A 21,336-nucleotide genomic window follows, 5' to 3' on the forward strand; every position below is an offset into this window, starting at 1 on the left:
TTTTGTTAACTGAACATACAGATGAAAATGGATATTGCTCCCTGTGCCATGAGCCTGGTTTTGTTACTCAACAAATCTAATAATCTATTTTTTTGTAACTGTGCCACTTTCCGCAGGAGTTATCCCCCACTTACAGATCTGTTGGCGCAGTCATTAATCATAAAATGTCATTACCGTTGCCTAATCACCCCAGGTAGTCTTAGCTGTACGCATTAATTGATGGAAAGGGGACTGGGTGAGACTTTCGCATCCCTTCAGTTTTTAATAGGAGCTTCACTGGGACCAAAATTATCCTGATGTGTCTCTAGAGCATACACAGATTTTAAATGAGTGTCCAAGAGGCACAGACTGCTCCTTGATACTGTTTTAAAATCTGACAGATTGAGAAAGCAGCTTTCACAAAGTTAATTTTAAATCAAGCTGTAAAGAAATGTGTTTCTATCTTACCCAAAGAGCATTCATACCCAACAAAGAAAGAGTGATGAATTCCACTATTCCCCTAATTTCCCTACATGATTTCTCTTATCAAAGAGAACATGCCCATACAGAAACTAAACAATGTTATCCACATCCTCATATTATTAGCTCTAATGCATCATCTAAATGAGAAAAGGATCATGCATTGAAAGGCAGTGGGCGGGATCTATTGTTAGTAAAAGCCCTCCTGCCTCTGTTAGAGAGCATGAATGAGGTATTTGCTGTATATTGTCTATATATCTATTAAGGCCGGTGGCATCACAGTAATAAAGCCCCATTAGAGTGAGATATGATCTAATGTGTTGTAACAAGCCATCACACTGGGTAACCTCTTTTATTCTTGCAGAAGTCAAGGACACCATCTGGCTCATCTCTCCACATGACACATGAGACGTCAGTCCAGACTGGAGCGGTAAACCACATTATCATCCAACATCTGCCTCCCACATAACATACCTGCTCGCCTAACCTGCCGTTCTTTAAGTGCGCAGTGGGGTTACATGATGCTGTGGTATTTCTGCTTGCACTGGCAACTGCTAAGTAAAATGTTGTCGTCTTATAAATGATATACATTAAGGTAAGTTGATGGTGTTACAAATGATTGCAGAACAATAAAAGCTTTAGGTTTTGCTTTCTTTTGAGCTGTCAGGAGTTCCATGACATTATCTGCTAACTATCTCATTGAAAGCCATTATAGTCTTCTTTTACAATGTACTAATATGGTTGTACTGTGCAATTGTCTGCAGTGTTAATGCTGGATAAACGCAGGAGAAATGCATGAAGCTGTACTCAGCTCCCACTGTAGGATCCTATAGCATGAATACTAACTGAATGCTCCTTTGAAAGATGAAAGAAAGGTCTCACGTGTCCAAATTTGTGCTGTGTAGGCCAGTGATATTTCAAATATAATTGACCACTGTCCATATTCATGAGACTCACATACTAAGGGGATATGGCTCAGCAAATAATAAAAACGCAATCACACACACACACACCCACACACACACACGGATATGTGCTCATACTCGCACACACACACACACACACACACAGAGATGAGGTGTCTGATGATTTGAAATCTCAAAGAGCATAATAAAATGCTACCACCAACTATATGTCTCATTCTTTGTGGTAACATCCCTGACCCGATGTGTCCATGACCAGATTATAGCTGCAGAGGCACGATGCAGCCTTGGGAGAGAAAATTCACTCACTGGAGGTCAGAAGGGACAAGTCTAAAATTTATGGGAAAATTACATTTAATGTGCCATTTACGGCGGAGCCTGCAGATGAGGTTATCTCTTGAATCAATAGCATATATTTAGAGACGGTGGAAGGGGACCAAGGACACACAGTAACCAGAACAATGGTATTTGTTAAAAGCTTGACGTATAGCATAAGACAGGTGAGGATTTCTTACTGCGGCGAGTATTGTCGGTGAGTAATGCTGCTGGATGAATGAAAATCTTTCCTGGTAATACCCTCGTCTCTGGTAATGCGTTAAAGAAATTGCCTTTTCCAACAAATGTCTTTCAAAGTTTGCTTTGATGCCTGATGGAAATGAAAAACTCAAACTTTACACAAGATTCAGTGCTCAAATATTTTCAACAAAAGATTTAGCAGAATATTAGTATAATAGTATACAATCACTACTGTGAAAGTAGGGCAATGTTTCCAGGCAATTTAAACACCATTGTTCTTAAAAAGCACGACTATAAATAAATCTCAATAAGTTGCCTGCAAATAGCAAAAGAGAATGCATTTTCACTCTCATATGTTTCACTAATTCAATTTGAAGATGATCTACAGTGAGAAGCTAGACGTTCAGTAGTTTCTAAACTTTGCTCCTACCTGGAAACTGGATCCAAAGTGTTCCTCCTGAACCTTCAAACACAATTATCTTCTACACTGAAAAGCCGGCGGAGAGGATCTGCATGTAATCCCAAAACTCACACATCACAACTCGGAGGGAATGTTCCAACTTTTTTGTCTCCTGTGTCCCTCTTTCAGCAGAAAAATATTTGCCTCTCCAGAAAGGAAGGGGGCACTTTCCTCTTTTAAAGGAAACTCCTGATAAGTTCCTTCCTCTGCGCTACATCAACAATTGCATTCAAACAACCAGGAACGCAGGGATCGCTTCCTGTGTTCTAGGCAAAACACAAGGGCTCGCTCCCCACAAAATGTTGCTCTGTAATGACACACTTCCATGGTGTAGATTCAAGCTATCAAGATCTCTAATTGTTGCGAGATTAAACCATAATTCGTCAAAGTGGACATCTGAGCATCTAAAGTGAACAAATGCATATTTTCAGTGTTTGACGCTGTTTCATTTAATTTTATAATTAAACATGGAACAAAGGTTTTAAGGTTGCAGGTGTCTAATACAGCATTGTATGAATCTGGTCAAATATGGTGCAGTATTCATTTCAGTCAGACATTTGCCATGTTGTTTTGACAGCCAAACTCAAGCAATTGTAGGAATTATGGCTATATATTTACTTTGTCAAACTGGCATTATTCTCCCACATTCTCATTAATCCATCTGTGAGGTGAGCCAGATGAGAGAAGTGTTCTGGCAAGAAATAAAGTAGTTGACATTTGACACACATCTTGACACCAAGGATAGGTAACTAAAATAAGTTTATGTGGGACAGGTAGAGTCATGTTGTGGATTGGTGGGTTGGGCCTATTGCTGGCCTAGCAGCAGCAAGCAGCTGACAAAGTTGTAAACAAGGTGAGGAGAGAGGGTAAATTGACTGGAAGTATCATTAGTTACATATCAAAGTAGAAGTTTGGCGGTGCTAACTTGGCAGCTGAAATATCCATAGGCTGCTAAGTTGCTAGCAAACGTGATGACTCATGCTGGGTATTGATTCCTTGCTGAACTGGAATGATGTCTTGAATAAAACTTTAGGAGTCTTACACTTTAAAGAGAGTATTTTTGCAGTAGGACAGACAGTAGTGGCTTCTGACTGCGGCAAATACATCGGTGGGTTTAGACTTTTCATGGGCATTAATGGCGATAGGAAAAAATAAATAAAATGACACCGGTGTAATCCTTTACGAAAACAAATGTCTTTCAAGGAGATGTTAAGTAAAGTCAAGTCAAGTTTATCTATATAGCCCAAGCATGCCAAAAGACGTTACAGAGGACGAGCAGACCTAGATCTAACTAATCAACAATTAATCACAGAACAAAACGATGCAATACAGTATGCAACAAAATAAAACACAAGGAAACAAAGTACAAGACACAAAATAGCATGTTGAAAAGACATAACAGGTCTACCTAACCTTCCTACCCGAGCCTACCCAGCAGCCTCAGACCCTCAGTGAAGACAAGGAAAAACTCCCGAGAAAACACTTATGGGGGAAAAAAGCTGAGGGCAAATTCAAACAGGGTTCCCCCACCGGGACAGCTGAGCATGCAATAAGTGCTGGGAATAAACAATGAAATGGACAATAACATGGATGGTGGCAATGAGATAAGACAAAGAGAAACATGATGAGGCAGAGAGATGGGACATCGGTTCTGTGCCTTAAACACTGACAATTTAAATCTGTAGCCAATTTGTTTGTGCACACATTGTATGGAACACATTGAACTTTCTAGAAAGTTATCTCATAAAACAGTTTAGAAGAGTTGCCGTAGGTCAGAGTATATCGACGCATTAGCTGAAGTTGCTGTTGCAAATGTAATCATTTAACAAGTTAACATGTCAACCCCATGAATGATGCAGGCACCCTATGGGCCAATCAGTGACAAGTAAGCAAATTTCGTAGTGCCCCCCTTAGGCCAATCAGTGCAGTATGCAGTAGTGGTATGCAAAAATACCAGAATGGAGCAATGAGACACATAATTTACTTACCTTTTGTGAAAGTCCAATCGGTGGCGTCCAAGATTGTGCGTGACGGACAGATTGACGGACCGGGGCCGATCCATGGTCCCTCCCCCAATTTCAATGTGAGGGACAAAAATGACACAAGGCATATATGAGTGAGCAATATAACCATGGTCACCTTCTGTTATGCGAAATGGAAAAAGAAAAAAAAACAAAACTATAGTTCTATGTAATTACTAATAAAAATTCTAAAACATATGTATAAAAATTACAGTTGGGGTCTACAGGGATATAGCATACATATACTGTATGTGTAGTATTTCCTCTAGATCCCATACAATACTAGAAAATGACCAAAAGTAAGGTTTTGGCCTGAAAGTGTTCTTTCTTTCATATATTTTTTCCCATGTGAATGACTAAAAAATTGTAGAAAAGTACCATTAAAAGTTAGTATTAGTTACTCTAATGCTAGTTTTAAAAAATAGATAGCCTACTGAATCTTAATGTGAAAAATCCCCCTGTGTAAAATCTTGAAATAAGATCAAGACTAAAAAACACACATAATACAGAAAAAGCAAACTATAACACAACCTGCATACATAAACTGTACTTAAAGAAAAATGTGCCTAAAATAGGCTACATATGGCAATAAAAACCCTTGAAGAAGGAAATGCCTGATTTCAATTATCATGCAAGATTTTCAAGATATAACAACTAAGTTAATTGGGCACAATTCTTTCCATAGTTATGGTTAATCAGCAAAACCCAATCTGGCAACACAGCAGCGATAGCTACCCCAAACTAGGCTATCAGAGCCAGATTTAGGCATGGTAAAACCGGACATTGTGCGTACGTGCACGTTCGTGCGCGTATGTGCATGTATAGATAGACCTGGGTAACCTTAATGTAATTCAGTTTTATCAGTACGATTCAGAAACAATATTATGCTTCTATGCCTGTTCATTATTATATTCATAATTGAATTTATTGATAACCTCTGGAGACTTTGCATTCCTGTATGATTTCACTGAAACAGTAGGCCTACACTCATCGCTTGAGGATATTAATGCTGTAGCAAAATCACAAAAAATAGTAATAGTAAGTAAAAAAAAAAAAAGTGTCATCAAATATGTGATTCTTCTTATGGTGATCTTATTGAACTGCAAGTGTCTGCTGCAAAGCTGAATCCAGAGCTGACATTTTTCTATGACTTATTGGTTTGTGAAATGGTAAAAAAAAAATGTACATCCTCTCTAAACACTCCAGCTTGCCTGATGTTACTAGATGTGCATGTGCCCCCCAAACACATTGGCCATATTTGATAACAGGGTTTAAACGCAGATTACGATCAACGATCAAACAACGCATTTTTGATTGACAGATGCCATTCGCCGTCATGATTTATTATTTGCCGTTTTGCCGACAGACAGACAGACAGACAGACGCTTGCTTCTCTTACCTTTTTATCTCCATGATAATGTAACCTATTCAAACTTTTCCGCTACGCGCTTACACAGCCCACACAATAAAACATACACCCACGTGGGATGATATCGTCACTTGTGATTGGTGGAGATTAGTGCTCTAATCATGAGCCTATCGAAACGCTTTTTGCTTGTTAAAGCAACATGCATGCCCATCGGCAGGGATACAATTTGTGGATTAATTATCTTACAGAATGGAACGTCCGGTCGGCCCTTGACCCCTGACCGGACCCGGACAATGCTTCTGTATTTACATATCCACCAGTGGTAGGAACATGGATGTAGGACAGCTCTATCACAACTTACAGCCATGTCCAACATGATTTGAGGTTTTTGAAATAATTTTTAGCTAGCATTAAGCTAGCTAGTGATAGATAGCATCAAACCTCACTAGCATGGAGTGGTAATTGATTATGGTTATCTTTATCAAAGTTTGGGTGAAAACATTCTTGAGGTTTGCAACAGTAAGATGATTGGCAGTGTTTGCTTGTATGAACCTCATATTTACTCACTCTGATGTCATTCAAGTTATGTAGAGGTTGGCAGATTTGCTCACATTGGTGCAGGAGTTTTTAAACTATATTGTCTTGTTTTTATCTACAACGTTTCCCAGAATTTGAAAATGGCAGCATATGGTTATAAATCTCTAAGCGGTTGTAATTTTAAGAAATGTGATGCTGCTGCCAGTAGAGAAGACTACAGAATTTGACTGTTAATTTAAACACTGAAGACATTGCTATGATATTATCTCCCACATGTCCTGAATCCTATCATATTGTCTACAGCCATCCTACTTATAACTGTATGCTTGCTGCATTATAGTAAGTGCATGCTGTACTGTAGCATCCTTTGTTGGGAAATAATTGTTTAGAACATTTTGTTCAAGTTTTATTCAGCATTTTACCATCGTTTCATGACCTGAATAATTAAGTTACAATAAAAAGGTATGTGGTATCTTCAGGAAGATAAATTGCTTGACATTCATTTAAACTTAGTTCTACAGTATATCTCAGTCAGATAAATACACTTCCTCTTATTACCTTGTGTATTTTAACCTATTCCCTCCAAAACCATCTGTACTCATTCCAGCCCTGGGATTCTTTTAGGACAGCCTGTACTTAGTGCATAATAGCTGCACTGTAATATGAAGTGCTACCAACTTTTAACTGTGGCAATATACTGTTCATCTCCAGTTTGGTCTTAGCATGTACTTGTACAAATGCCTTTTTTTTTTAAAAATCAACATTCCCACATTGATGAGGTTTTATGCCAAGTTCATGTAGGCTACACACGTCAATGCATTTCCGCAAAGCAGTTAAAATGATTGACTGAAAACGATTGATGGAAAAACTAGAGTTATTGCAGTCATTTCATATGGTACATAATATTCTATTAATTTTCATATTTGAGAATAAAAATACTAGGTGGCTTATTAGGAATGGCTGCAACCTACTATATGCCATGCTGTGTGAATGTATAGTGATAGAATTGTTTGTATATGTAGAGTGATATATATAGTATAGGCTATATATAGTATAGGCTATAGTATAGTCCACTGTGTATTGTGTGTCCTGTCTATTGTACTGTCCTCTTGCTTTGAATGTATCCCTGTACATGTGTCAGTATGTGTTAGCTGCTGATATGTATCAGCATCAATACTGATGAATACAGACTCAGGAGACCAGATAAATTCTATAACTCAACTGTTTATTTGATTTATTTTGCAGAATGCACACAAGAAACAAATTAGACCCAAAGAATCATACACCATCTCCATCAAATCTGATCAGAACTATGCAACTGTTTTTTCCTCTAGCATCAACACTGATTTTATTAACAAAAAAGTGACATAAGTTCAGAATGACTGTTCATGACATTTTTACACATACTCATGACATTTTTTTTAGTCTAGCCAAACACCAAAAGGAGATGTGTGTACAAGGAGAGAGGGAGTGAAAGAAAAAATACAGTGGACCATAAAACAGATAAGAGATAAAGGAAGCTAGATCAAGAAACAAAACATTGTTAAAACCAAAGGAAGCAAATGCATACTTTCGGTAAATGAAACAGAATAGCCTATATGGGTGCATGAACTCCCATAAAAAATAATTGACAGCAGTTTTATAGAGTTGATAGATTCCAGAAACATTGATTGTCTTTGCAATTATGGTCTTTACAACAGAGTCATTCTTGAGAATATGTTATAAAGGGCCAGCTCTATGTTGTGTAAATATGCTTCTGCATTGATTATATAATATCAAAGCTTCAAAATAAAATGAAATCATTTCATACATAAAAACAAGTAGATGTTTTTTCTTTGTGTCTGGGTGTATAAACAACATTTTCTTAGAAATAACTATTGTAACTATATCTCTTTTGTGCAACAGACCCCTGGATACAAATATACCACACCTACTCTTAACAACATTCATTTAATTGAATGCAATAACACAATTGGACAAACCCTGTGAGACACTATTGGTGAGAATTTGGTAAGATGGTATATGTTCAATAAATTTTGACTATGTACAAAAAACAATATTTAATATTACAATACAAATTCATCTTATTTACAGTTTGATGATTTTAAACAATCTCATGTACTCCTGTGTGATTAATGAAATTTGGAAATTTACTTTTAATTAATTAAAAATGAGATGAGTGTGTACTTCCCTCTCAGGTTTTAAATACCTCAACACTTAGGGATTTTTCATGTATGGGAGCAGGTATTTGGGTGTACATGAGAGAGTTTAATTTTCCTTATAATTCATCATTTTTTTGGTGACACAGATAGCTCAACTCTTGGGAACCTGAAACCTCCTCTCGACCCACTGTCACTACTGGAGGATGAAGACAGTCTAGATTTTTTAGATGGGAGAGAAACACCTGCACTTCCCTCTACTCTTGCTTCACTATCCTCACCAAGTGTCACTTCATATGAGCCCTTTGACTTTGAACCAAAACCTCCAAAGGTGCCAAACTTCAACTTGCCTTTCTTTCCTTTGCCCTTGGCTCCCCCTAGATCTAAAGAAATGTCACCACCCTCTGCTTCTAAGTGAGCTGATGGGGAACTAACAGCAAGCCCTCCCTCATCACTCAGAGAAGAAGACCGATGCCTTGATTTCTTAAATAGATCCAGTGAAGCAGATTTACCTTTAGGTGACACACTCAGTCCAGAATCACCCTCTAATTGTAACTTTCCACTCACCAATTCCCCAGAACTTAAACTTAAATCTTTAGAGACCTTTCCACCTTTTCCACTACCACTCAGTTCTACCTCTGGTCCCTGAAGGCTTAAATCAACTGCACTACTGCCCTTTGCTTTTGATTTGCCAAAGAATTTAGGCATCTTGACCCTTACTTTTCCTTCACTGTGCTTCAGTTCTGGACTGGGGACTTCAATCTTCTGTGAACTGATGTGGCCACTAACAGATGGAGACTGTATGTTTATGTCTCCACTAGCCACTGCTCCTGACTCAACATCTCCTCCAACTCCCCGGCCTTCCATCTGAGGCAGAGCAATACCAAACTTTGGTACCTTGATTTTGGGAAATGTAACTGTGCCCTCTGGGTATTGAAGGCCACCAGATGCACTGCCCCGTGAAACACTTGTGTCCATCTCTGCACCTCCTTTCACATCTATTTTTGGACCTTTAAAACCTGCAGACATGGCTGCCTTTCCTTGTCCATTTAGATTTGCATCAATGTCAGGAGCAGTCACATTCACATTTGGCATTTTGACATTAGGTGTCTTTAGTTTCACATCTGGCCCCTCCAGACTAACACTTGGACTGTCAATACCTGAACCCGCAAGGCTAGTGTTCAAGTTAGCAGATGGCAAATCTATGCCAGGTGATTTCAGTCCCGCTGAGAAAGAGCCATCTCCTTTCACTTTGGGTGATTTGATATCAAATTCCACATCAGGGAAATGAAGCTTACCAAAAAGAGGCTTCTTTCCCTTTGTTCCTTTTAGATGAATATCTGGTGTGTCTACATCCAATTCTGCTGCTGGTGTTTCAATGTCAACGTCAGGTTTCTTTACCTTTCCTTTCACTTTAGGAAGTTTAAATTTACCTTTCTTTCCCTTGACATTGATGTCAATATCAGGAGCATCAAGACTTGCATCAACATCTGGGAGACTGACTTCTGCTTTGGGACCTTTGGCTCCCATACTGAACATGGGTGTCTTAACCTTTGCTTCAGGCCCTTCAACTTCTGGAGACTTAATTGCAAACTTGGGACCTTTAAATTTGGGAAATGTGACTCCTGTTTTTTCTGTATCAATGGATACACCTTCAACATTGATGGTGGGTGCTTCAATGTTGACATTTGGACCTTTGATATCTCTTTCCAGTTTTGGCACTGACACATCAAAGTCTCCCTTCACTTGTGGTCCTTTCAAATTCAGATCAACATCTGGCATAGAAATCTTGGGTCCTGATATTGATGGCATCTTGAACTTAGGGCCTTTGATTTTACCTTCTGGCCCTCCAATGTCAATTTCAGGACCTTTGATGTCAACATTTGGGGCATTAAGATTTAAGTCACCCTTAGGGAAATTAACATCAACGTCAGGGCCCTCTACTTTTGGGCCTCTAATGCCAAATGATGGCATTTTTATTTTTGGCATCTTGAAGCCACCTTCTGGACCTTCTATGTTAAGATCGGGCGCTTCAATGTCGACTTTGGGTACTTGAATGTCTCCCTCAATGTGGGGCAAAGACACATCCATATCACCTTTTACCTTTGGACCTTTCAGATTGAAATCAACATCTGGCATTGAAATCTTGGGACTGGATATCGAAGGCATTTTGAATTTAGGACCTTTGATTTTACCTTCAGGGCCTTCAATGTCAATCTCTGGACCTTTAATATCAATGTTTGGTGCATTTATGTCAGCTTTGGGAAGGTTCATATCAACATCTGGACCCTCCACTTTTGGTCCTTTAAATCCAAATGATGGCATTTTCATCTTTGGCATTTTGAATCCACCCTCAGGGCCTTCAATGTCAACATCTGGTCCTTCAATATCCACCTTAGGAACTTTTATGTCTCCCTCAATCTTTGGCAATGACACATCCACATCTCCACTGAGCTTAGGACCTTTCAAGTTGAAGTCTACATCTGGCATGGAAATCTTGGGGCCTGAGATGGATGGCATCTTGAATTTGGGTCCTTTTATCTTACCACTGGGACTCTCAATGTCGACTTCTGGTCCTTTGATGTCAACTTCAGGTGCTTTAATATCAATGTTAGCTTTGGGGAGGTTGACATCAACATCTGGACCCTCTACTTTTGGACCCTTGAAGCCAAATGACGGCATCTTGATCTTTGGCATTTTGAATCCACCTTCGGGGCCCTCAATATCAACATCTGGTCCTTCAATATCCACTTTAGGAGCTTTTATGTCTCCCTCAATCTTTGGCACTGACACATCCACATCTCCTTTGACCTTAGGCCCTTTGAGGTTTATATCCCAATCTGGCATGGAAATCTTAGGTCCTGACATAGATGGCATCTTGAATTTGGGCCCTTTGATTTTGCCATCAGGGCCTTCAATGTCAACTTCTGGCCCTTTGATATCAACTTCAGGAGCTTTGATGTCAAAGTCAGCTTTGGGGAGATTGATATCAACATCAGGACCCTCTACTTTTGGACCCTTGAAGCCAAATGATGGCATTTTGATTTTAGGCATTTTGAATCCGCCCTCAGGCCCTTCAATATCAACATTTGGTCCTTCAACATCCACTTTAGGAGCTTTTATGTCTCCCTCAATTTTTGGCATGGACGCATCCACATCTCCACTGAACTTGGGCCCTTTCATGTTGAAGTCCACATCTGGCATGGAAATCTTGGGTCCTGAGATGGATGGCATCTTGAATTTGGGTCCTTTGATTTTACCACTCGGACCCTCAATATCAACTTCTGGTCCTTTGATGTCAACTTCAGGTGCTTTGATATCAATGCCAGCTTTAGGGAGGTTGACATCAACATCTGGACCCTCCACTTTTGGACCTTTGAAGCCAAATGATGGCATCTTGAATTTGGGTCCTTTGATTTTACCATCAGGGCCTTCGATGTCAAATTCTGGCCCTTTGATATCAACTTCAGGTGCTTTGATGTCAATGTCAGCTTTGGGGAGATTGATATCAACATCTGGACCCTCTACTTTTGGACCCTTGAAGCCAAATGATGGCATTTTGATCTTTGGCATTTTGAATCCACCCTCGGGGCCCTCAATGTCAACATCTGGTCCTTCAATATCCACTTTAGGAGATTTTATGTCTCCCTTAATCTTTGGCACTGACACATCCACATCTCCTTTGAGTTTAGGCCCTTTGAGGTTTATATCCCAATCTGGCATGGAAATCTTAGGTCCTGACATAGATGGCATCTTGAATTTGGGTCCTTTGATTTTACCATCAGGGCCTTCGATGTCAACTTCTGGTCCTTTGATATCAACTTCAGGTACTTTGATGTCAATGTCGGCTTTGGGGAGATTGAGATCAACATCTGGACCCTCTACTTTTGGACCCTTGAAGCCAAATGATGGCATTTTGATCTTTGGCATTTTAAATCCACCTTCGGGGCCCTCAATGTCAACATCTGGTCCTTCAATATCCACTTTAGGAGCTTTTATGTCTCCCTCAATCTTTGGCACTGACACATCCACATCTCCTTTGACCTTAGGCCCTTTGAGGTTTATATCCCAATCTGGCATGGAAATCTTAGGTCCTGACATAGATGGCATCTTGAATTTGGGTCCTTTGATTTTACCATCAGGGCCTTCGATGTCAACTTCTGGTCCTTTGATATCAACTTCAGGTACTTTGATGTCAATGTCGGCTTTGGGGAGATTGAGATCAAGATCTGGACCCTCTACTTTTGGACCCTTGAAGCCAAATGATGGCATTTTGATCTTAGGCATTTTGAATCCACCTTCAGGACCCTCAATGTCAACATCTGGTCCTTCAATATCCACTTTAGGAGCTTTTATGTCTCCCTCAATCTTTGGGACTGACATATCCACATCTCCTTTGAGCTTTGGCCCTTTGAGGTTTATATCCCAATCTGGCATGGAAATCTTAGGTCCTGAAATAGATGGCATTTTGAATTTGGGTCCTTTGATTTTACCATCAGGGCCTTCAATGTCAACTTCTGGTCTTTTGATATCAACTTCAGGTACTTTGATGTCAATGTCGGCTTTGGGGAGATTGATATCAACATCTGGACCCTCTACTTTTGGACCCTTGAAGCCAAATGATGGCATTTTGATCTTGGGCATTTTGAATCCACCCTCAGGACCCTCAATGTCAACATCTGGTCCTTCAATGTCCACTTTAGGAGCTTTTATGTCTCCCTCAATCTTTGGTACTGACATATCCACATCTCCTTTGACCTTAGGCCCTTTGAGGTTTATATCCCAATCTGGCATGGAAATCTTAGGTCCTGAAATAGATGGCATTTTGAATTTGGGTCCTTTGATTTTACCATCAGGGCCTTCAATGTCAACTTCTGGTCCTTTGATATCAACTTCAGGTGCTCTGATGTCAATGTCAGCTTTGGGGAGATTGATATCAACATCTGGACCCTCTACTTTTGGACCCTTGAAGCCAAATGATGGCATTTTGATTTTCGGCATTTTGAATCCACCATCGGGACCCTCAATGTCAACATCTGGTCCTTCAATGTCCACTTTAGGAGCTCTTATGTCTCCCTCAATTTTTGGCAGTGACAAATCTGCATCCCCACTGAGCTTAGGCCCTTTCAGGTTGAAGTCCACATCTGGCATGGAAATCTTGGGTCCTGAGATGGATGGCATCTTGAATTTGGGTCCTTTTATCTTACCACTTGGACTATCAATGTCAATTTCTGGTCCTTTGATATCAACTTCAGGTGCTTTGATGTCAAAGTCAGCTTTGGGGAGATTGATATCAACATCTGTACCCTCTACTTTTGGACCCTTGAAGCCAAATGATGGCATTTTGATCTTTGGCATCTTGAATCCACCTTCAGGACCCTCAATATCAACATCTGGTCCTTCAATATCCACTTTAGGAGCTTTTATGTCTCCCTCAATCTTTGGTACTGACATATCCACATCTCCTTTGAGCTTAGGCCCTTTGAGGTTTATATCCCAATCTGGCATGGAAATTTTAGGTCCTGAAATAGATGGCATTTTAAATTTGGGTCCTTTGATTTTGCCATCAGGGCCTTCAATGTCAATTTCTGGCCCTTTGATGTCAAATTCAGGAGCTTTGACGTCAATGTCAGCTTTGGGGAGATTGAGATCAACATCTGGACCCTCTACTTTTGGACCCTTGAAGCCAAATGATGGCATTTTGATCTTTGGCATTTTGAATCCACCTTCAGGACCCTCAATGTCAACATCTGATCCTTCAATGTCCACTTTAGGAGCTTTTATGTCTCCCTCAATTTTTGGCAGTGACAAATCCACATCCCCACTTAGCTTAGGCCCTTTCAGGTTGAAGTCCACATCTGGCATGGAAATCTTGGGTCCTGAAATGGATGGCATCTTGAATTTGGGTCCTTTTATCTTACCACTTGGACTCTCAATGTCAACTTCTGGTCCTTTGATATCAACTTCAGGTGCTTTGATATCAATGTCAGCTTTGGGGAGATTGATATCAACATCTGGACCCTCTACTTTTGGACCCTTGAAGCCAAATGATGGCATTTTGATTTTAGGCATTTTGAATCCACCCTCTGGGCCCTCAATGTCGACATCTGGTCCTTCAATATCCACTTTAGGAGCTTTTATGTCTCCCTTAACCTTTGGCACTGACACATCCACATCTCCTTTGACATTAGGCCCTTTGAGGTTGATATCAAAATCTGGCATGGAAATCTTAGGTCCTGACATAGATGGCATCTTGAATTTGGGTCCTTTGATTTTACCATCAGGGCCTTCAATGTCAACGTCTGGTCCTTTGATATCAACTTCAGGTACTTTGATGTCAATGTCGGCTTTGGGGAGATTGATATCAACATCTGGACCCTCTACTTTTGGACCCTTGAAGCCAAATGATGGCATTTTGATCTTTGGCATTTTAAATCCACCTTCGGGGCCCTCAATGTCAACATCTGGTCCTTCAATATCCACTTTAGGAGCTTTTATGTCTCCCTCAATCTTTGGCAATGACACATCCACATCTCCACCGAGCTTAGGCCGTTTCAGGTTGAAGTCCACATCTGGCATGGAAATCTTAGGTCCTGACATTGATGGCATCTTGAATTTGGGTCCTTTGATTTTGCCATCAGGGCCTTCAATGTCAACTTCTGGTCCTTTGATACCAACTTCAGGTGCTTTGATGTTGATGTCAGCTTTGGGAAGATCAACATCAACCTCTGGCATCTCAACCTTTGGGCCTCTGAACCCGAATTTTGGCATCTTGAATTTGGATCCTTTAACTTTAGGTCCTGTCACACCCAGATCAAGTTCAAGACCTTCTGCACTACCTTTTGGCCCTTTGATGTTGATATCCCCTTGAGCTAATTTAACATCCGCTTCAGGAGCCTTGACCTTTGGACCCTTAAATCCAAATTTTGGCATTTTGAATTTTGTCTTCTTCGATGGAAGTTCAGGACTATCAATTGTTATATCTGGTCCTTGAATTTCAGCCTTTGGCAAATTAATATCCCCCTCCATATCTCCCTTCAACTTCGGCCCTTTAAGATTGAAGTCAACATCGGGCAAAGATATTTTTGGTCCAGATAGTGTTGGCAACTTGAACTTTGGCCCCTTAAGATGTCCCTCTGGGGATTCAAAGTCAACATTAGGACCTTCAATGTCAACTTTGGGTTTCTTTATATCACCCTCGATTTTTGGCCCTGAGATATCAACATCGCCCTTTAATTTGGGACCCTTGAGGCCAAAGTCCACATCTGGCATGGAAATTTTGGGTCCTGAAATGGATGGCATCTTTAATTTGGGTCCTTTGATTTTGCCATCAAAACCTTCAACGTCAATTTCTGGTCCTTTAATATCAACTTCAGGTGCTTTGATGTCAATGTCGGCTTTGGGGAGATGGAGATCAACATCTGGACCCTCTACTTTTGGACCCTTGAAGCCAAATGATGGCATTTTGATCTTTGGCATTTTGAATCCACCTTCAGGGCCCTCAATATCAACATCTGGTCCTTCAATATCCACTTTAGGAGCTTTTATGTCTCCCTCAATCTTTGGCAATGATGCATCCACATCTCCTTTGAGCTTAGGTCCTTTCAGGTTGATATCAAAATCAGGCATGGAAATCTTGGGCCCTGAAATCGATGGCATCTTGAATTTGGGTCCTTTGATTTTACCATCAGGGCCTTCAATGTCAACTTCTGGCCCTTTGATATCAAATTCAGGAGTCTTAATATCAATGTCAGCTTTGGGGAGATTGACATCAATGTCTGGACCATCTACTTTTGGACCCTTGAAGCCAAATGATGGCATTTTGATTTTAGGCATTTTGAATCCACCTTCTGGGCCCTCAATGTCAACATCTGGTCCTTCAATATCCACTTTAGGAGCTTTTATGTCTCCCTCAATCTTTGGCAATGCTGCATCCACATCTCCTTTGAGCTTAGGTCCTTTCAGGTTGATATCAAAATCAGGCATGGAAATCTTGGGCCCTGAAATCGATGGCATCTTGAATTTGGGTCCTTTGATTTTACCATCAGGGCCTTCAATGTCAACTTCTGGCCCTTTGATATCAAATTCAGGTGTCTTAATATCAATGTCAGCTTTGGGGAGATTGATATCAATGTCTGGACCATCTACTTTTGGACCCTTGAAGCCAAATGATGGCATTTTGATTTTTGGCATTTTGAATCCACCCTCAGGGCCCTCAATGTCAACATCTGGTCCTTCAATATCCACTTTAGGAGCTTTTATGTCTCCCTCAATCTTTGGCAATGACACATCCACATCTCCACTGAGCTTTGGCCCTTTCAAGTTGAAGTCCACATCTGGCATGGAAATCTTGGGTCCTGAGATGGATGGCATCTTGAATTTGGGTCCTTTTATCTTACCACTGGGACTCTCAATGTCAACTTCTGGCCCTTTGATGTCAATGTCAGCTTTGGGGAGGTTGACATCAACATCTGCACCCTCCACCTTTGGACCCTTGAAGCCAAATGATGGCATTTTGATTTTTGGCATTTTAAATCCACCTTCGGGACCCTCAATATCAACATCTGGTCCTTCAATGTTCACCTTAGGAGCTTTTATGTCTCCCTCAATCTTTGGCACTGACACATCCACATCTCCTTTGAGTTTAGGCCCTTTCACATTGATATCCCAATCTGGCATGGAAATCTTAGGTCCTGAAATAGATGGCATTTTGAATTTGGGTCCCTTGATTTTACCATCAGGGCCTTCAATGTCAACTTCTGGTCCTTTGATATCAACTCCAGGTGCTTTGATGTCAATGTCAGCTTTGGGGAGATTAATATCAACATCTGGACCCTCTACTTTTGGACCCTTGAAGCCAAATGATGGCATTTTGATTTTTGGCATTTTGAATCCACCTTCAGGACCCTCAATGTCAACATCTGGTCCTTCAATGTCCACTTTAGGAGCTTTTATGTCTCCCTCAATTTTTGGCAGTGACAAATCTGCATCCCCACTGAGCTTAGGCCCTTTCAGGTTGAAGTCCACATCTGGCATGGAAATCTTAGGTCCTGAAATGGATGGCATCTTGAATTTGGGTCCTTTTATCTTACCACTTGGACTGTCAATGTCAACTTCTGGTCCTTTGATATCAACTTCAGGTACTTTGATGTCAATGTCAGCTTTGGGAAGATTGATATCAACATCTGGACCCTCTACTTTTGGACCCTTGAAGCCAAATGATGGCATTTTGATTTTTGGCATTTTGAATCCACCTTCAGGACCCTCAATGTCAACATCTGGTCCTTCAATATTCACTTTAGGAGATTTTATGTCTCCCTCAATCTTTGGTACTGACATATCCACATCTCCTTTGAGCTTAGGCCCTTTGAGGTTTATATCCCAATCTGGCATGGAAATCTTAGGTCCTGAAATAGATGGCATTTTGAATTTGGGTCCTTTGATTTTACCATCAGGGCCTTCAATGTCAACTTCTGGTCCTTTGATATCAACTTCAGGTGCTTTGATATCAATGTCAGCTTTGGGGAGATTGAGATCAACATCTGGACCCTCTACTTTTGGACCCTTGAAGCCAAATGATGGCATCTTGATTTTTGGCATTTTGAATCCACCTTCAGGACCCTCAATGTCAACATCTGGTCCTTCAATATTCACTTTAGGAGCTTTTATGTCTCCCTCAATCTTTGGTACTGACATATCCACATCTCCTTTGAGTTTAGGCCCTTTCACATTGATATCCCAATCTGGCATGGAAATCTTAGGTCCTGAAATAGATGGCATTTTGAATTTGGGTCCCTTGATTTTACCATCAGGGCCTTCAATGTCAACTTCTGGTCCTTTGATATCAACTCCAGGTGCTTTGATGTCAATGTCAGCTTTGGGGAGATTAATATCAACATCTGGACCCTCTACTTTTGGACCCTTGAAGCCAAATGATGGCATTTTGATTTTCGGCATTTTGAATCCACCTTCAGGACCCTCAATGTCAACATCTGGTCCTTCAATGTCCACTTTAGGAGCTTTTATGTCTCCCTCAATTTTTGGCAGTGACAAATCCGCATCTCCACTGAGCTTAGGCCCTTTCAGGTTGAAGTCCACATCTGGCATGGAAATCTTAGGTCCTGAGATGGATGGCATCTTGAATTTGGGTCCTTTTATCTTACCACTTGGGCTCTCAATGTCAACTTCTGGCCCTTTGATATCAACTTCAGGTGCTTTGATGTCAAAGTCAGCTTTGGGGAGATTGATATCAACATCTGGACCCTCCACTTTTGGACCCTTGAAGCCAAATGATGGCATTTTGATTTTAGGCATTTTGAATCCACCTTCAGGGCCCTCGATGTCAAAATCTGGTCCTTCAATATCCACTTTAGGAGCTTTTATGTCTCCCTCAATTTTTGGCACTGACACATCTACATCTCCTTTGAGCTTAGGCCCTTTCAGGTTGAAGTCCACATCTGGCATGGAAATCTTGGGTCCTGAAATGGATGGCATCTTGAATTTGGGCCCTTTGATCTTACCACTTGGACTCTCGATTTCAACTTCTGGTCCTTTGATGTCAACTTCAGGGGCTTTGATATCAATGTTACCTTTGGGGAGGTTGACATCAACATCTGGACCCTCCACTTTTGGACCTTTGAAACCAAATGATGGCATTTTGATTTTAGGCATTTTGAATCCACCTTCTGGGCCCTCAATGTCAACATCTGGTCCTTCAATATCCACTTTAGGAGCTTTTATGTCTCCCTCAAACTTTGGCAATGACACATCCATATCTCCACTGAGCTTAGGCCCTTTCAAGTTGAAGTCCACATCTGGCATGGAAATCTTGGGTCCTGAAATGGATGGCATTTTGAATTTTGGCCCTTTGATCTTACCAGTAGGACTCTCAATGTCGACTTCTGGTCCTTTGATGTCAAATTCAGGGGCTTTGATATTAATGTCAGCTTTGGGGAGGTTGACATCAATATCAGGCCCTTCCACCTTTGGACTTTTGAGGCCAAACGATGGCATCTTAATCTTCGGCATTTTGATTCCACCATCAGGCCCCTCAATGTTAACGTCAGGACCTTCAATGTCTGCTTTGGGCAACTTTAAATTACCCTCAATCTTTGGTACAGACATTTCCGCATTGCCCTTGAGTGTAGGACCTTTTAGATTTATATCCACATCTGGCATGGAAATCTTAGGTCCTGATAAGGATGGCATCTTGAATTTTGGTCCTTTGATTTTACCACTCGGACTCTCAATATCAACCTCTGGACCTTTGATGTCAACATCAGGTGTCTTAACATCAATATCTACTTTTGGGGCATTTAGGTCAACATCGGGACCTTCTATTTTTGGCCCTTTAAAACCAAAAGATGGCATCTTTATTTTGGGCATTTTGAATCCACCTTCATGGCCCTCGATGTTAACATCTGGTGCTTCAATCTCCACTTTGGGTGATTTTATGTTTCCCCCCATCTTTGGCATTGAAACATCCATATCACCTTTCAACTTTGGACTTTTCAGATTAAAATCAACATCTGGCATGGACATCTTAGGTCCTGATATTGATGGGATTTTGAATTTTGGTCCTTTGATTTTACCACTTGGGCTCTCAATATCAACCTTTGGTCCTTTGATGGAAACTTCAGGTGCTTTGATGTCAATGTCAGCTTTGGGAAGATTGATGTCTACATCTGGACCGTGTGCTTTGGGACTTTTGAAGCCAAATGATGGCATTTTGATTTTAGGCATTTTGAATCCACCCTCAGGCCCTTCAATATCAACATCTGGACCTTTAATATCAACCTCAGGGGTCTTAATTTCTCCCTCTATCTTAGGCACTGACACATCCACATCTCCCTTGAGTTTTGGCCCTTTAAGGTTGAAGTCCACATCTGGCATGGAAATCTTGGGTCCTGAAATGGATGGCATCTTGAATTTGGGTCCTTTTATCTTACCACTTGGACTATCAATGTCAACTTCTGGTCCTTTGATGTCAACTTCAGGTGCTTTGATGTCAATGTCAGCTTTGGGGAGATTGAGATCAACATCTGGACCCTCTACTTTTGGACCCTTGAAGCCAAATGATGGCATTTTGATCTTTGGCATTTTGAATCCACCTTCAGGACCCTCAATGTCAACATCTGGTCCTTCAATATCCACTTTAGGAGCTTTTATGTCTCCCTCAATCTTTGGTACTGACATATCCACATCTCCTTTGAGCTTAGGCCCTTTGAGGTTTATATCCCAATCTGGCATGGAAATCTTGGGTCCTGAAATAGATGGCATTTTGAATTTGGGTCCTTTGATTTTACCATCAGGGCCTTCAATGTCAACTTCTGGTCCTTTGATATCAACTTCAGGTGCTTTGATGTCAATGTCAGCTTTGGGGAGATTGATATCAACATCTGGACCCTCTACTTTTGGACCCTTGAAGCCAAATGATGGCATTTTGATCTTTGGCATTTTGAATCCACCTTCAGGACCCTCAATGTCAACATCTGGTCCTTCAATGTCCACTTTAGGGGCTTTTATGTCTCCCTCAATTTTTGGCAGTGACAAATCCGCATCCCCACTGAGCTTAGGCCCTTTCAGGCTGAAGTCCACATCTGGCATGGAAATCTTGGGTCCTGAAATGGATGGCATTTTGAATTTGGGTCCTTTTATCTTACCACTTGGACTATCAATGTCAACTTCTGGTCCTTTGATATCAACTTCAGGTGCTTTGATATCAATGTCAGCTTTGGGGAGATTGATATCAACATCTGGACCCTCTACTTTTGGACCCTTGAAGCCAAATGATGGCATTTTGATTTTTGGCATTTTGAATCCACCTTCAGGGCCTTCTACATCAATTTCTGGCCCTTTGATGTCAACTTCAGGGGCTTTGATGTCAACGTCA

At 40.8% G+C, this 21,336-nt stretch overlaps 2 protein-coding genes across 7 annotated transcripts in view; both read right to left on the minus strand.

Annotated features, from left to right (window-relative positions):
* klhl4 (kelch-like family member 4) overlaps positions 1-2,426 on the minus strand; it is a 32,549-nt gene extending 30,123 nt beyond the window's left edge. Inside the window, exon 1 of the mRNA XM_078289058.1 lies at positions 2,329-2,426. The gene's annotated coding sequence lies outside the window, so the exon portion shown is untranslated. The remainder of the gene's footprint in view (positions 1-2,328) is intronic.
* Positions 2,427-7,489: 5,063 nt separating this feature from the next.
* ahnak (AHNAK nucleoprotein) overlaps positions 7,490-21,336 on the minus strand; it is a 37,614-nt gene continuing 23,767 nt past the window's right edge. For 3 of the 6 annotated variants that reach the window (XM_078288995.1, XM_078288993.1, XM_078288992.1), the window contains 2 exons: positions 19,514-21,268; positions 7,490-19,156 (listed from right to left, as the gene is read on the minus strand). In XM_078288995.1, coding sequence (XP_078145121.1) covers positions 8,574-19,156; positions 19,514-21,268 — 12,338 coding nt within the window. In that variant the 3' untranslated portion in view covers positions 7,490-8,573. Of the gene's footprint in view, positions 21,269-21,336 lie in introns of all 6 variants that reach the window. The other 3 variants (XM_078288996.1, XM_078288994.1, XM_078288997.1) reach the window with 3 other exon arrangements.

This window comes from Centroberyx gerrardi, chromosome 16 (assembly GCF_048128805.1).
Source record: "Centroberyx gerrardi isolate f3 chromosome 16, fCenGer3.hap1.cur.20231027, whole genome shotgun sequence".
Taxonomy (NCBI): domain Eukaryota; kingdom Metazoa; phylum Chordata; class Actinopteri; order Beryciformes; family Berycidae; genus Centroberyx; species Centroberyx gerrardi.